This window comes from Aythya fuligula, chromosome 2, assembly GCF_009819795.1.
Source record: "Aythya fuligula isolate bAytFul2 chromosome 2, bAytFul2.pri, whole genome shotgun sequence".
Lineage (NCBI taxonomy): Eukaryota > Metazoa > Chordata > Aves > Anseriformes > Anatidae > Aythya > Aythya fuligula.
The window spans coordinates 29,353,271-29,370,368 of record NC_045560.1 but is presented as its reverse complement, the minus strand read 5'-3'; the positions used below and the strand labels follow the sequence as shown (position 1 = coordinate 29,370,368).

Below are 17,098 nucleotides of genomic sequence, written 5' to 3'. Positions count from 1 at the left end.
CAGAAACTGAACTGTGAGCATGTGAAACCATCTAGAAATGCACAGATGCTTTCAACTTAAGGAATTATCACCAGGAGGGAAGACTTAGCAGCCAATAATAGCCAAATTTGTGATTATTACCTTTCTTAATATTCCATTACCTGTTCAAACACAAGGTCTAACATACTCCAGTAATTGAGCTCAATGGGAAAAGAAATGACTTTTTATTATATAAGTGGCTTGATGAAATGCAACAGGAAATGGACTGCATGAGTAGTTTTGCAGTGCCACGGAGACCATCTTTCTTGTTGGCTAAGAGATTAAGAAAAGTACATCTTGCAAGTTCATCTTATTTGACACACTACAGTACTTTGATGGTAAGAGCACTGACAATAAGCTCATTACTTTAAGCAATTACTGTCCATTATTCTCACAGTGATTCAGCAGTGCCCTGAGAAATCCCAAGACTCAAGAGCAACCATATTAAAGATTCATTTTATTTCCATTAAGTAATCTACTTGTTCCATTTTTTTTTTTTTTTTAAGGACCCCTACGTTTGATTAAGAGCTCCTTTAAAGACTCTTCCACTTACAATGGACCTCTAGTCATGGAAAATTTCAATCTGAAATACAGTTATGTCAGCTTGAAATATAATTCTGAGAAAAATACACTGTCATGGTGGAAATCTGGAGCAAGTTTCATACCACACCTATTTCTTTACATGCCTTTCAGCTCTACTTTCACACCTTCATCTTAAAGTATCAGACATTGCCATTTCCTCTCAAGAAAGTTCTGCTTTACAAATAACCTATAATGAAATTACTGCAAATGGGTGCCAAAACATCTTTTTCTTAACTTGTTTATACATCCAAGAAAGCCTATCACCCTTACACCACCGGCATTACAAGACCAAGAACTGTTATCAGTCACATGCTTTAACGGACTCCCCATAATCTGGTAAAGATCTATATGTTGTTCACATCTAATCTTGATTCCTACAAAGGGGCTGCACTGCAGCTTAACCTTTGTCTCATCAGTCAGGAAATCCGAAACCAGTGGTGTTACACCAAAAAAGGAAAAAGGCTCACAATGTACATTCAGCATTAAAAACCCAGAATCTACAGCCTTATTACACTTATATTGATAGTGACAGTGCTCTCCTCTCAGCAGGTCTCATCAAGCTATACATCTAACACCTCTACATACCCATGGTGTACTTCAGTGTCATCGCCATGTCTGCAGTGGGACTTCAGTAATTACTTCAGGTGAACTGGGTTAACTCCAGCACAGTGAGGGCCTGGAGAAGTCAAACTGGAGCATACCTACTTCCACATGATGTCTGTAGGAGGGTAACTCCAAACCAGAAAACTCAAGCCCTGTGATAGCCTGACTGCAAAAGCAGCATTTTCTGTTGACAGCTAATTCCAACCTTCTCATCTCCCACAGATTAATTCTGAAACATAGTAGATAATCTGTGTCTGTCTCTTCTTCACATCCTTACTACAGTGAAACATTTAGAGGTTACTGATCACTTGGCTCTATCAGGTGCTCAAACCACACCATCATAGGAGGGATGGAATGGTGTCAGGAAAATACTGGTTGCTGTGCTATCTGAAGGCTAAGCATGATGAATCAATATGGCCACCTAATACCAACATCTTCAGTTGTCACATCAGGGGATGCTTTGCAGAAAAAGCAGAAATTACAACATGAGTTTAGAAGAGCTCTCTTTTCAGTAAGCTTAGGAACTCTTATCAAACCTTGCTGAAGTAGCTGACCACTTCCTTGTGAAGCAATAAAACCAAGATCAACTACAGTTGCTACCCTGCAGATAAACTCTCTCATAGAATCATTAACGTGAGAAATGAAAGATGTTCTTGGAGGTATTTTCCTATATTTTATACACGTCAGTATATCAGGCATGAGAATAATTTCAATTCGATAACTGGTGTCTAAAGAGTGTGGACTACATACCAGACTCTACTTTTAGTATCAAAAAGTTAGCATGAATTTGAAGGTGACAGTATTATACTCTCAGTCATCTGAAGCAAATAGTTATGTTCTCTTACCTGTCCATACTCTCCTGCACTGAGCCTAATTGCTTTCAGCAAAAAGCCTCACAGTATGGGGCTACCTATCAATACTGTCTTGCTTCTTAAAATCATTACTCCAGGTAGAAGTGATATCTTGAAATACTAAAGTAGTTTTACAACACATTTTATGACAAGTTACTATGATAACATATCTTGCAGCTGTTTCTTTAAGATGAATTAAAAATAAACATTTCATCATGTTTTAATTTAAGGGAAAAGTCCAAGCTGCATTCTGTTCTGAACCCTAGCACTGATCCCATTGGTAGATAGCGCCAAAGTCAGAAAGGACTTACTGTGAACAGCTTAAGGTTAAAAAAATAAAAATAAATAAATAATGAAAAACCATCTCAGTGCCTTGAGTGGGAAACAACTGTTTCTTGAATGATAGTCTGTGCTTGCTTCAGAAATCATTTAGGGAAGTTTTGAACTTTGAAAGTGTTGTAACAGTAAAACTGATTTCCTAAAGCAGAGTTTTTTTGGTCAGTTTAGGTGAATGACAAATCAGTTGTGCATTTCAGGGTATTATTCAGACTTTTGAAAGGATGCTGCATCTCCTACTTTCCAGTATGCATTGCTTTAGGAATGACTTACAGTTCCAAGGTCGATAATGAAACAATCTCCTTTGTTGAAGCTGGTCCAAGCCAGGGGGACTTCTGTGGCTCTTACAACTCTCCGGCCCTTGACATGCAGAAGCCTCCGGGCACTCAGATCATTAGTAACAACATGATTAAATCCAGAAGCGACACCACCTGCCTAAACAGAAAACAAAGCAGCAAGCTTTACTTCAGCTTGATTTCTGGAAACTTACCATTTTGCTGAGAAGCTAGAAAGGAAGAAGTTTATGCAGTGAGAGGGAAGCCAGAATTATATACTGTATTAATAGTGCTGACCACAGACCAGACAGACATGGGGAACACCTCTGCAGCTGAACTCTCAGGTCTGTGCCCTTAGCTGCAGGAAGGGCTATCACCCTTCTTCAAAGGTGTTTCATATGAATGGGGAAAGGGAAAGCACCCCCTCCTACATCATTCAGAAGATGTGGTAATCCTAAACCACCTTTTTAGGACAAAAGTCAGTACATTATCAAATAATGACTGAGCGAGAGCAGAGGAATATGCAGTCCTGTATAAATTTTCCCAGCTTAAATCTCAGCGGTCTGTGACAGTGACAAAAACTGTCACTAAATTATTTTAAAATATAATATTTTCATGAAAAGCATGAGATTTTGCCAGCTACCTTAAAGGAAAAATAAAACAAAACATTTAGTAGGACTAGAAAAGCTTTCTGTGCAACATAATCATCATTTTTAGGCAAAAATGAGGTTTTGGTGTTTCCCACTGTTTGTGTTTTTAAGCACTTAAGGACACTGGGTTCTGCATTTGAACTAAGTGCAAATGACTTACTAAGTGCAAATGAACTAACTGCAGTATGGAAATTGCTTCTGCAAGATAGACCATCTGCTAAACAGAGTCCCTGCGGTGAGCTCCCTTAGTCACAAGAATATGAAACTTCATGATAGTTTGACTAGTGGAGCATGGATAGCATGTCTGAGAAAGGTTTGCAGTATCAGAAGGGGCACTGAAACAAACCGGTGCTCTTTGTTAAATACTGTGACTCCTACAGCTTTGGATAGGCAGTTCACATGTAAAACCACTAAGCATTAATAATTTTTACACTTTCAGTAACAAATACAAAGCAGAAGATTTGATTTTACTGGGGGTGCGGGGTGGATGATGTTACATATATTTTTAGAATACATTTTGACAGGTGGCTCTTTACCTTGTATTTAATTCCTCCTTTGAAATAGCTCACAAACTCAGTAGACTCATATCCTTGAATTTCTCTGCACTGCACAGGCTTTCCTCCTAAATAATCATCCAGTTGAACAGTGAAGATAGCTGCAGCTGTGCTTTCATCTTGGGTACATTCTTTCCCTGAAATGAAATATGATAAAGATGAAATATGTCCAAAAAAATCTATATAACTTTGACTTCTGTGACAATCAAGCACTTCCTTCAGCAAGTACATCAAGGCACTACATCATAACCTTGCTCACCAAACATGACCACCCATACCATTTCTTAAAAACTTCAACCGTCTTTATAAGAAAAGAAGGTGAAAAATAGCCAAGTTACTCTCCATCTCTGAATAATAGCATATTTTAATTAAATGAATTTAGCATAACAAGTATCTGTGGTAAATTTTGGACTTTTGCACTTTGGAAGTGCAAAGACCAAGCAAGGTCACATCAAAGAATTGATTAGATAGAAAATGATGAAGTTCATACTAGAAACAACTTGCCAAACCATAAAGTAACTCCTGAGAGCAGTCCAATTAATGTAAAATGCAAGCAAAGGCATTTTGCTTAGATATCTTCTGTAAGATCACCTGGTACAGCTAGGAGAGAGAAAAACAGCTTTGGGTTACAGATACTCACTTCATCAGGTCACAGTTTTTAATTACTAGCCTCTTCCCAGAGCTGTGGCAAAACAGCTGCTTTACCTACTGTGATGGTGACCTAATTACACTACAAAGCACTGTGTGTATTAGAATGAAACTTCCAGCATGGGCCAATACATTTTGATGAACATTTTCAGCAGTTTTGATCATTTCAAGAAGATGGCTGGTAGGATCTAGTCTCAAGAAATGGGCTTTTCTTGAGAACTTTTGAAGAGTAGGATTTTTTATGGAGTTTTTATTTTTCTTTTGAGTATGGCAATGAAGAACCTGCTATATGAGCATCAGTTCTCAGTACTAGGAAAGGATAAAACATGGGGAGGGGACAGGGCTAACCAAGGGGAATCACTGACATAGCTAGCCCACATTTGCAAGTGCCACAAGACAACTCCTCTTCACCCAACACCTCTGTTTCTCCCAGGAAGAGTGTGGCCACCTCCAGTACGGCTTTCATAGTGACACAAATGCAATGGAAGTCTCAGTATGAAAGCAGCAAGGATGAAGTATGGAAAGGATGCCAAAGAATAAGAGACATAGGGAAGAGAAGAGCATGAAGCCAACCCAAAAGAAGGTCAAAAAATTTCTGAAAGCAGGATATAACACGAGAACTAAAAAAAATCTCCATCACTTGGCAATAGCATGTTGCTACATAACAAGTTCTGTCAGACCAGGGTGCGTCAAGGTTGGTGGTAAAGTGTTTTTTTTGTTTGGTTGGTTTTTAATATATTTATTCATGTCCATTAGGACTAGATCCCTATATCCTTCAGATTTATTGCTTGCAATTACACAACAGAGTTCAGGGTTCGAGAAAAACGGTTTGGGAACAATGTTAGAGATAAGAATCATTACCAGGCTCAATCTCAGTTGCTGTGCAATAAAACAGTCAATGAAAACCTGTTTAAAAAAAAAAAAATATCTACTGAGCATCAATCCACATGTGTGTTTTTCTAGCTGCATGGAAAACAGATTTATCTTACAGTTTACGGCACAAACAGCTATATAAAATCCATGGTGTACAGGAAAAGATACCAGAATAGTTTCTGGTTCAATAGATCTTACCACTTCATCTCTGGGAACAAGCATTAAAAATAGCAGAGAAACACCATCTGTGATTTCAAGTGGGCTACATCCCGTCTTACTTGCACAGGTAGCCTCATGGCAGGGCAGCCTCATGCTTTTTCCACTTGGGACGGCTTCAAGTCTAGACAGCTCTCTTCAGGTAGGAATTGTATGTGTTCATCACATATTCTCAGTCAAGCTCACTTCAGGAAGAGTCATAGCAGCATGCTAGTAATAGCCCTAGTCAAAGAAGTTTTTAGAAACAAACCTGAAAGATTCAAACTGTCAAACCCCTAAAATCCTGTATCTGGCAGAGCTGATGTGCAGAAGTGGTTGTCACAAAGCGTGGACAGTCTGCTTGCAGAGTTAGCACAGGCTTTGCATTGAGCAGAAGTAGATCAGTAGTTAGCTACTGACACATCCCTCAAGTGTCAGCACAGAAATCCAAGCCAGGATTCTCAGCAAAGTTCAGAATGGATACAGCTGCCACAGATGCAGATCCACACTGACTGCTTGGCCATGCTATCATCACTGCAGCACCTGCTACCAGAAAAGCACTGCTGCCCATAGGTGTAGTTTTAGGGCACACAGGCACAAGTTTTGCCAAGCCAAAAGCTGTAAAGGGAAGTTAAGTAAAATTACATCATATTTGAAGTTTCCTCTCCTAAAAGAAACCCTTTTATGGACACAAGTGACCAATTGTACATCCTTTTATATAAACAGATAGTGCACTTGAATGTTTTGAGCAAAAAGTAATATCTGAATAAATATTAGATGACAAAAACAGATTGAACAAGGATTTGTGACTCCTTAGGACTCTGGTTGCAGGTAGTTGGTGAATGCATTTGGTAACTTTTGTTTTCTTTGTAAGTTTCTTTTCCAATTGATTACTATTGGTTAATTCCAGATTCTAAGCTTTATTACATTTCTCTAGGAGTAAATGATCAGGCACCTCTCTGCGGTCCTAAAAAAAAAAAATCTGGAACTACACATATTCAAGAGAAAGTATTTTGCCCTGTTTAGCCAGAGGAAGCAAGACACATGAAAGGCCAGGAACATTTTTCAGTTCCCAGTCTGAGTGCATATTACAGCTGCAGCATTCAGATTTACTTTTTAAAGCAAAGAATAAAATTGGGCCCAATGAATTTTACCAAAAAGCTGAGTAACCACAATTCTACCAGTTTGCTTTATTTTTTCTGCTATTATTTCCAGGGAAAATACTATTTTTCTCCGGAAAGAAATATGGGAGTGTCTCACCCCCATACTCATGACAGTACAATTTAAACCAACAGATCTCCATGGGCTGACAAGTTCATTTTTTTATATTCACATCTCTCTTACTTTTGTACATCATTTGTAAATACATAAAGAAAGCTATACATTAAGTTCTTTAACAACGACTTTTGTTTTTATGAGTTACCAAATGGAGATGAAATAACCTCAGCTAGAGTGTATCTATCAGCATTTTTTCATACGGACTATTTCAAGAGAGAATACATTTACGACAAACCCTTGATTGCACTGAATTTGAAAAAAAAAAAAAACCAACACACTAATCCTAGGTTACAATGCTAGTAAAGACCCTTACTCACAAAAAAAAAAGTGAAAGGGCAAAAATTCAGCATCTAAACTGCAACAAGCTGTAACCAATGAAGAGTGCATATTAGTGTCATCTGTTGAGATTTTATTTCTCCAAAGAAACACATACAGTCTTATTTAAATAGAATTAAAATGGGAAGAAGGAGAAAGTTCAACATGCAACTACATTGTGCCACTCTGTTGGCACGAGAGCAGACCTCAGGGTATTAAAATATACACAGAGATTAAAGCTGGAGAGAAATGAAGGAGAACTATTCTGCAAGTGTGGAATGCATCTTGGAAGAAGTAAGTCCTCACTTCCTGGCTGCTTACACCCTGTCCAGGTGTGAGAGTTTGCAGTTTGGTCATTTTAGCCTACAGGTGCCAGCCAGAACATGACTGCTTCAAGTTCACAGGCCATTTACCTGTGGTTTGGACCTCCTTATAGTTCTCTGGGTGTGCCCAAGAAAGGTATTAGGAGGAATTTTGCCACTGTCAAATATAGAAATTCAGTGCTCTGCTTTCACTCCAAGTTTGGGGTCTTTTATAGTGAAGTTGGAATCTGTTCAAAGCCACCATATGAGACCCACCAAGTAACAGGTACCACAGATCTCAGGCAAGAGTCACAATGGTGACACCAAATGGCAAAGCCCTTGCAAGTATCTAAGCACAAAACCTGCAGAGTTTCCATCAACCTAAATTTAGAGGAATTCTTTCCATCCCGCAGTCTGACTCTTAATGACTGCTGCTACTTTTTATAGATGGCTTATGGGAAGCCTACAGAAAGGCATTGCCCAAAGGTTAGGAAATGTTTTCTTTGAGAAAGAGAAGTTCAGTGTATGCAACAGTGGTGACAATCATCCAGCAACAACACCAAATTAATTCAGACTCCTGCCCCAGATGTGACTGCCCTCTCCTGTGCACGTTCTGGACTCCTGCTGCCTTTAGGCTTGCAGCAGCATTTGTTCCTCTCCGCCTCACTGCTGGGGCATCCTGCAAGCAGGAAGAGATTTCCCAGCAGTTTATTACACTGCTGCCAACCTGCCAGGTGTGTACGAATGCGTGCCCAGATTACCCAAAGCTATTTACAATATCTGGATATCACCACATCAGCAAAATGCGTGCAGCAATGCGTACAACCAAAGGTCTTTAGCCAACAAGAGAGAAGTGTTAATTACTGCAGGTGTCAGTCACTGCTCTGACTTTACGTCCAGTTGCAGAGCCCTTGCATCTTGCTCTGGGATGTGTCTGCCACACTAACTCCTGCATAAGTGGTTCTAACTTCATTAGCAAAGGCGTAAGTAGCCGAACCCAGCTCCTAAATAGTAGTGCTGTTGATAGAGGACTATCTGCCAGAAATTCATTTATGCTGCCATCTATGATTATACTCTTGTCAGTCAGACACTGCCCAGCATGCCAGCTAATAACAAATGCAAAACTAAACAAGCTTCAAACATTTATGTAGAAAATCCCAGCTTTCTCTGCTATTCTTCAATGCATCCAAAAGCACAATGAGATTGACAGCAGCTCAAACCCATTAACACTAACATACACTGACCTATCTGTACGTGCTCCCTACAAACACAAACCTCAGGAGAGTGAAAAAAAAAAAAGGAAATAGACAGCCACACAACCACCACTGTGGTCAGATGACCTGGTGACTAGACAAGGAAATCTCATAAGCCTCCAGCAGATGAGGAAGTCACATAAAATACAAACTATTTGGTACATCCATGCAACAGACTTCTATTTTGCTCTTAATGCTGTGCTCTTGGTTGATTTGGGAGGAGCTCTATTAGGCTATCAGCTGATATCAAAGAGAACCGGTTTTACAGAAAACCTGCTGACTTCACCTCCAATCTCTATCATCAGAAAGCAAAAGCAGTCAAGCTGAGAATGCAGCTTCTGTGCCCCCAGCACAAGAAGAGCACAGAAGTATTAGAACAAGTCCAGAGGGCAGCCACAAAGATGATCAGAGGGCTGGAGCACCTCTCCTACAAAGACAGGCTGAGAGAGCTGGGGATGTTCAGCCTGGAGAAGAGAAGGCTCTGGGGAGACCTTATAGTGAATTTCCAGTATCTAAAAGTGGCCTATGGGAAAGCTGGGGACGGACTCATTGTCAGGGAATATAGGGATAGGACAAAGGGTTATGGCTTTAAACTAAAAGAGGTGAGATTTAGATTAGATAAAAGGAAGAAGTTCTGCACTCAGAAGTTGACCAACACCACAGATTGCCCAGAGAAGCTGTGAATGCCCCATCCCTGAGGGTGTTCAAGGCCAGGTTGGATGAGGCTGCAAAGCCTGGTCTGGAGTCAGTTGTCCCTGCCCATGGCAGGAGCTGGAATTAGATGGTCTCTAAGGTCCCTTCCAACCCAAACCCCTCTGTTATTCTATGAGAAAGGCAGCATCTGGACACAAAGCAGTACTACAACATCAGAGGCTGAGCTGAAATTTTGGTCATAATAGAAAGAAAGGCAAAAAAACTTCACCTGGATAGAGGCAGGATTTCACTCTTGGTTAGATGCAGCCAAGACCAGAATTTAACCCTTCAGCACCTTTCCAAACTAGTACCACAAAACAAGCAAACACCCTTTCCCCCCAGAGCCCCTCAGCACCAGCACAGCTCAGCACCCCATCTCCTGCCCTAAGCGCCCCCGCAGAAGGAAGGTGAAATCACCCCGAGGTACCCAAGCGAAGCAGCGACTCCCACACTTCCCCCGCAGCCGGGAAGCAGCCTTGCCTGCTGCCCCTCTCCCCCATCCCATATCCCACATCCCGGACACCCAGCTGCCCACCGAGCCAGTAGTGCAGGCGGTAGGCGACGGCGGTGGCGGCGCGCCGAGTGCTCAGCACCACGTACGCGTCCCCCACGAAGAAGTCTCCGTGGTGGCTGGGGGGCACCGGCACCAGCTCCAGGCTCTCCACCCGCCACACCTCCAGCCCGCTACGCTGCCCGGCGCCCGAGAAGGCCGCCGGGGACCGACCCGCTGCCATGGCACGGCTAGGACACGGAGGTGTCCCCCACAGGCGCCTTTATAGGGCCCGGCAAAGGCGGCCCGGCACGGCGCGGCATGGCACGGCCCCCGGGCGGAGCAGGGCGGAGAGGGGCGGTCCCGGTCCCCGAGAGACTGGGCTGCCCCGGCTTTCGGTCCCTGGCTTTGAAAACGCCTCAGGGACTGCCCCCCGTACCCAAAAACAAACAAACAAACAAACAACAACAAAAAACGCCGTGCCCCGCTTCTGCTGCTGCAAGGGGGTGATTTTTCTCCGCTCAGAAGTTGGAGGAGGAAAAAGGTAAAAAGAAGCAGGGGAGAGCAGCGCAGCAGGGGCAGCCCAGTGCCGTGGAGTTCCCGTGCTGTGCCGCTTATCTGCTTTGGCATCCCGTCTGCTAAGCTGCTCTGAATGCAGAGGTTTTACAGCTTGTGTTCGCTGCTGGGCAATTTTGTTCCTCCGGATTAGAAAGATGGAGCACAGTTCTCCTCCAGTAATTTTATTTTGCTTGCCCAGTGTTGCCAGGAATCTTGCTGCAGGGGAAAAAAAGCTTGTATCTTTCTGAAGTTTCCAGTTGAAGCCCAGAATGTGTGTGGTTCCCTTTCTCAGTGGACAGAGAGCATCACAGTGGCGTTTCTCCACACAATGCAACAACAGTCCAGAAGGGTTAAACCCGTTTCTCACTTGTCTGTTTCCTTTATAAGTGGTCAGTATGTCATCCTGGCAGGCCATTACAGCATGAAAATTGTATATAGCAACTCACTGCTTTCATCTGATATTGACAGGAGGCAGATGAATCTGGATAGGATTCAGATAGATAAAGTTCACGCTGTCAGTGTATCAAAAGATGTATTTCATAGAGGGCTCTGTTTAGGTCCATCATCCTATCCTCCTGGGTGAGTTTTCAGGCTCAGGATTTCCCCACTGTGTTGTTTTGGCAGCTGGATACAAAAGTGCAAGTATCAACCTGAGGGCGAATTGGTGCTGCTGCAGTAGGGAAGGACAGGCACTGCTAAATGCAACAAAGCAGCTGGAGAGCATCTTTTCTGACAACAGGTTAAAAGGATCACCACATCTTAGAAATCCTTTTGAACCATCTTCCCTGCCTTGTTATAGACTGGTGTACCGTTTAGCTGGTGAGGGAAGGGACGCCGTTGCATGCTGTACCTGCTCCCATCTCCCATTTGGGTGGGCACCCTTCCATCAGATGCAGGCACAGAGGAAGCCTGTGCTCTGTCCCCTGTTACAAAAGGGAACCTGCAGGTGCTCTGCTTTGTCCAAGGCCCAGCTGAGCATGGGAGCATGGTATGGCTCACCTTCACCCACTCACAGCCAACTGTTTCAACCCCCATTCTGCCAGGGCCTGGTGAGGCTGAACCTGCTAGATAAAGCACCATGTGTCCCAAATGAAATACTTTTCTCCAGACTATTCACCTTGTGGAGAGGAAAAACTACATTAGGAAGAGCAGCCAAAAAAAGTCAGCGGTTCTAGTTTCAATATGTTATCAGATCTTTCAAAACATTTGAAACAATTTCTTTACTCTCCCATTTATGTCAGTTCTTCTTTTCACTTTTACTCACGTACACTGTGCATTAGTTAGCTGTAGCCAGTCCAGGCAGAATTTACCACAAACTCTATAATTGTACGCATTTAATATTCCTCCTGAAGCTGCCAACTTGCACTTGCTTTGGAAGTGTTGCTGAGTTTTGCCCAAATGTGAGCTCAGTCAGACCAGGCTAGCATTATGCAGCTTCACGTCTCCAACTTGTCCTGCCTGTTCTGCCAAGGTAAGATTGTTTGCACACAGATTGGACAGGCCATTGGCTCTAATTTACATCCCCTTATTCTAGATGTAAGTGCTAAATAGACAGACCAAATACTACTCTCAGCTGTAACCCTGTTGCTGCCATGAAATGCACATTAGTGCTATTTGTCCAGTGTTGGCCGTGCCCAGTACCCCACACCAAAGGACAAAGGTTAAAGACAAGAACATTTTAATTACTGTGTCTTGGAGTGAACTCTACAGCACTGCTCACACACAAGGGATGTCAGCACTGACAGCAGAGTTTTCTCATGCCCAAGTTTGCTTTGCTAGTATGATGTGCTATGTAATGACTCACTGGCTGCTAGCAAAGAAAATCTTGTGTTGTTTGTATCATTAAGTGCCAAGATATTTGCTTGTACAGTTCACAATTACTTTTTGCAATCTCACTTTTGCCATCTCACTCCTGTTATGTAAGCCTGCAATTTTATGAAAATTGTACTGCCTTTTGTCTCAAACCATTGCTGTCTAGTTTTTGGAGCAAAAATAAGCACTGACTGTTAACGTTACATGGATTCTCGTAACATTTGAAATATTCAAGAGCTTTCTAACATGCAGTTATTCAAAAGTTAAATTTTGGTGGGGAAAAAAAAAAAAGAAAAAAAAGAAAAAAAAAGGAGATTTTTAAAAGGATTCATAGATCCAGTAAGAACTTTTAAAAATTACTTCTAATTTACTTTTGCCTGTTGTTTCATGTAGTAATTGAGGTGAAGAGGGCTACAAAACAGCATTGTTTTTTCTGACTCAGAAGTGACAGGTCAAACTGTGTTACACTCAGTTACACTCAGTAGAAACTGCCCTATAAAGGAATTTCAGGCTACTTTAGACATTTCGAAGATTTCCATTCTAGTTTCCTAAAGATTTTATTTTGTTGATAAACTATCAGAATGATGTCAAAGGCACGGTGCTGTTTTAGCACTGGAGTAACGCAGGGAAATATTTTGCCTCACACCCTTTCCTCAGGGGGTGGATAGAGCAGTTGAGTGCTAATTGACCAGGAGCACTGTCATGGAGAAAGTAGCACACATTGCTACCTGCTTGACTGCACTGCTTGAGGTACAACCATCTTTAAACATCTGCTTTTTTTTTTTTTTTTCTTCCTTTTTTTTTTTTTTTTCATGTCCTGGGTGTGATGCCCTAAGTCACACAGGAATATCAGAAGGTGCTCCTGCCCCTTCTCTAGTAATTAAAACTGCAGAGATTCAAATTTGCATTGAGCTTACAGCATTGGTATGGCTCCAGAGAGTTTGAGAAACTATGAAAAAGTTTGCCATTTAATTTTTCTAATTTACTTCCTAAGTATTTTCTTATATTTATTGTGGTATCTTTTTTTTCCTTAAAGCATTGTTGTCATGTACTGCATATATGCAGGGTGTGGGCATGAGAGTTTATAGATGTGAAAAAACACAACACTACAGACTGAGTTCTGATTTTTATGGCTATCAGGATTGCAGCAAAACCAGATGTTGTTTCCAGGTGATGCGCACCAGGACCCTAAATGAGCTCCCAGAAGTTGGGCTCAAGCATCTTTCCCTGTAGGATTACCTTAGTTTGCCTAAGTCTACAACCTTCTACAGGTCTAATGTCCTGCACTGAATTACAGCTACAGGAAGAAACAATGGAAGGAACAAAAGGAAAACGTGAGCAGAGAATACTTTCAAATTTTCAGTCTTTCCTTCTACAAAGCTGATTTCCTCTTCACCACTTATGCCAAATACTCTCCTGAACTCTATGACCCTCCTGAACAATAGGATTATGTGAGTTTGTTTTATCATTTAGTTTCATATTACAAAGTTTGGTGTACACAGAGTATGTGTGTCAAAAGCGCATTCCTATCCAAACTGTCACAGGGGTCAGACCCTGTTGTCATCCGCTCTATTGCTGAGTCACAGCTCAACCAAGTCATTTCAGATTCATCCCAAATACAATAAGCCAGTTCACAGATATTATATAATTTTTTATTTCCAATATACTTCTTAAAAAAAAAAAATTAAAAAAAAAATCACTGAAATTGTGTAACTGGAAGGAGAATTAAGCCACACAGCTTTAAAAGCCAAGTTATCAAAACCAGATGGTAAAGTTGTGTTCCCTCTTGCTAACTCTCTCCATTCACTCATCAGTCCCTCAAATCATCCTGCTCAGTAGCCCAGCTTCAACAGGAGAGGCTTTAACAAGGTTACGATGTTCTGAAGAAAGACTGAAAGCTGGCTTTCCTCCTAAATGGCAATGCTTGAGTCAGGAGGCTACCAGAGTACAGGAATGCAGAGTCCCAGCCAGTCCCCTCACGTAAAAATAACAGTTCCTCCTGTACCTTCAAGAGAGGGGTCTGGTTTCAATGCTCCAAGTCCAGAGCAAATAAAGGGCCTTAGTGTGTAGTTTTAAGCATCACTATAGTGGTATGGTTGCTTTTTAAACACAGAGTAACTCCTCATTAACAGATATCTGCAAGTATTGGGCTTAGTACTTAAAATTACATTTTTCATCACATTTCAAATATGAATGCACTTTGGATTTGGAACCTGTATATTGAAACTAATTTTTAAAATACATTCATTGACCTCAGAAAATTTGAAGTACCTGCTTACAGATGGATTAGTTTTAAATTAACCGATCCTGAGCTCTTACTTGAATCACACAAATATTTGGAACAGAAAAGAAGGCAAGGGAAATATGGGAAGGAGAGAGAAAACTTTCAGTTTTCTGACTTTCTGAAAAAAGTCTTTCTGAAGGTTTCTTGAATTTGGTACTCCTACCTGGGAAAATAAACATTTTCCAAAGGAGAATATTTTCTGGATCCCATGTGTTTTCTTAAAGCTCAAGTGCACTGTTATACTTCAACTAATGAAAGACTAAAGTGGCTTCATACTATGCAAGAATAACATGCCTTAGAATTAAGAATTTTGTTGCTGTGTCAGCTATTATAAATTAGCCAACTTTAATTATACCAGCACTAAACACTAGCACTAATCACTAATAAGAGTCCCGTCACAATATCTTTCAAAGAATACTCTCAGCATTTCTTCATTTTGAAGAGGTAGAAAATAAACCTTCATCACACTTCTTAAAAAGATCTTAATGTTTTTAAGACCACTGACATTAATTGGGGATCTGCACATTGAGTTTAGTAGTTGCAAAAGCAAAGCAGTCTGAAGGAGACCAAAAGCATCCATAAATTTCAGTTTCTACATCACAGTCACCTGATTTATAAAACTCACTTCTTCCTTTCCTCTGAAATACTGAAAGTATGACAATTCTCTAAAAAGCTGCTGAGATCAGCAAATGTGCTCAGGACAGTTTCTAAAATAGTCACCTTTTGGAAGCAGACACTGAAGATGAAATCTTGATGTTGCTCAAGAAGACTGCAGTAAGGATCTATTTTAAATCAAAATTTGCTGCCGATTCCTGTTTCAAAAATCTGAGACATACTTACTGGAAAAGGACTCTATTTCTCTGTTTTTTGTTTGTTTGTTTGTTTGTTTGTTTTTTTGTTTGTTTGTTTGTTTGTTTTTTAATCACCATGCATAGAAAGCTTGGAGGTGCCTCAACATTAAGAGCTGTACTGTTAACATAACATATATTTCAAAGTTGATTTCTTAAATCTAGGTGACAAGGAAGGCTGTGGAGCACTGGTTTGTTAGTTTTACCACTCATCAGGAACAAGTGTTTTCTTGTATTTTCTTGTGTTTTCTTGTACAAGTGTTACGTATGCAGAACACATTTCATACCAACCCAAGTCCGAACAGCAAATCATGCTACTTCCTCAGCCCTAGACTCCAATGTAAAAATCAGTCCAGTGGGAACCAGTAGATTTTCTTAACATCTTGTTTTAAGGAGACTGTTTTTCTAGAGAAAACATGTCTTTGGGGACCCAAATGTGTTATCTTGGCAGGCCTTGTTCCCCTGATTCCTTTTCCATTTTGATTGTTCATTAGCAATCAGCAGATACCAGATAAAATAAAGTATGAAGTAAAATGCATAAATGATGTGAGACAGTGAAGCACACAGATTATTTACACATTCTCAATCCTTGCTACCATTAGGCATAGTTCTTAGAATAAATGAATGCTATGACTGTAAAAAACAAATGAACAAACAAACAAACATAAAAACCATGATGAATCCAAGATTTATCATCCCCATAATTTCTTCTTGTTGATAATACTGTATATACTTCATCCTCCAGAATTAAATAGAATTTTAACAGCTTTAAAACACTCTTTAGTTTCTCCCTTAAATCAGTATTTTACATACCTGTTTTCCCTGGATATCCAGTTTATCTTGCTAGCAAAAATTCCATCCCACCATCCTGGTGCAATGCTCTGAAGTCTCTGGCACTCTCCTGTTCTGCATTTCCAAACTCTGTTCCTGAGCTTTCTTGACTAGATCTGCCTAGAAATAAAATATAAATGTTATCTCTAACCCAACCATTCTGCTTTCCTTGCTTTATATATATGACTTGGGGAGTACACACATCAAATTTCTGGTTTCAAAAGTAAAATCCTGAATGCTACCACAATAGACTGGAGGATGCCCATCTTAGGGGACCTACCTTGTTCTGAAACTGATAATCAGAGACATGTCAGGAAAACAAACAAACAAAAAAGCCAGATCAATACAGTTAATAAATACATTCGATAAATTCTGGCCCTTTTTCTTTAATGACACAGCAACTCAGCATTATGTGCATGGACCATGTGCTCAGAAATTCCAGATCTTCAAGTCACTTAAGGCTTTTTCCAAATCTTGCTGTGTCCAAGAGAAGCTTTCTTGCTCGCTCAGTGCAAGATAGCCAACATCTTGGCTATCTGTGTGGCTACACAGCTGTTGTTTGCATGGCCTGATGTTCCTCGTAGGCCATACCTGCCAGCTTTTAGATACATGATCAGAGAGTAGTGCAGGTATTGATACGTTGTTTTAAAACATGCCAGGACTTTGTGTTCCTTTTCCTTTCATGCCTTTTCTACAAGGCCAGAACATTTCCTCTGTTGGTAAAACAACAATCCCTTTGGTATTCTGTGGCTTTCTCTGTCCCTAGTTATTTTCACCAGTAACACTGTTCCTCACTTTCAAAGGTACATGACTATCAACAAGAATAATTATCTTCACAGGAAAACATGT

At 40.8% G+C, this 17,098-nt stretch overlaps 1 protein-coding gene across 1 annotated transcript in view; it reads right to left on the bottom strand.

The window, feature by feature from the left end:
• Positions 1-10,188, bottom strand: part of SCIN (scinderin) — a 47,766-nt gene extending 37,578 nt beyond the window's left edge. Inside the window, exons 1-3 of the mRNA XM_032181054.1 lie at positions 9,962-10,188; positions 3,852-4,006; positions 2,664-2,825 (exon numbers count right to left, since the gene is read on the bottom strand). Coding sequence (XP_032036945.1) covers positions 2,664-2,825; positions 3,852-4,006; positions 9,962-10,160 — 516 coding nt within the window. The 5' untranslated portion in view covers positions 10,161-10,188. The remainder of the gene's footprint in view (positions 1-2,663; positions 2,826-3,851; positions 4,007-9,961) is intronic.
• Positions 10,189-17,098: the final 6,910 nt, after the last annotated feature.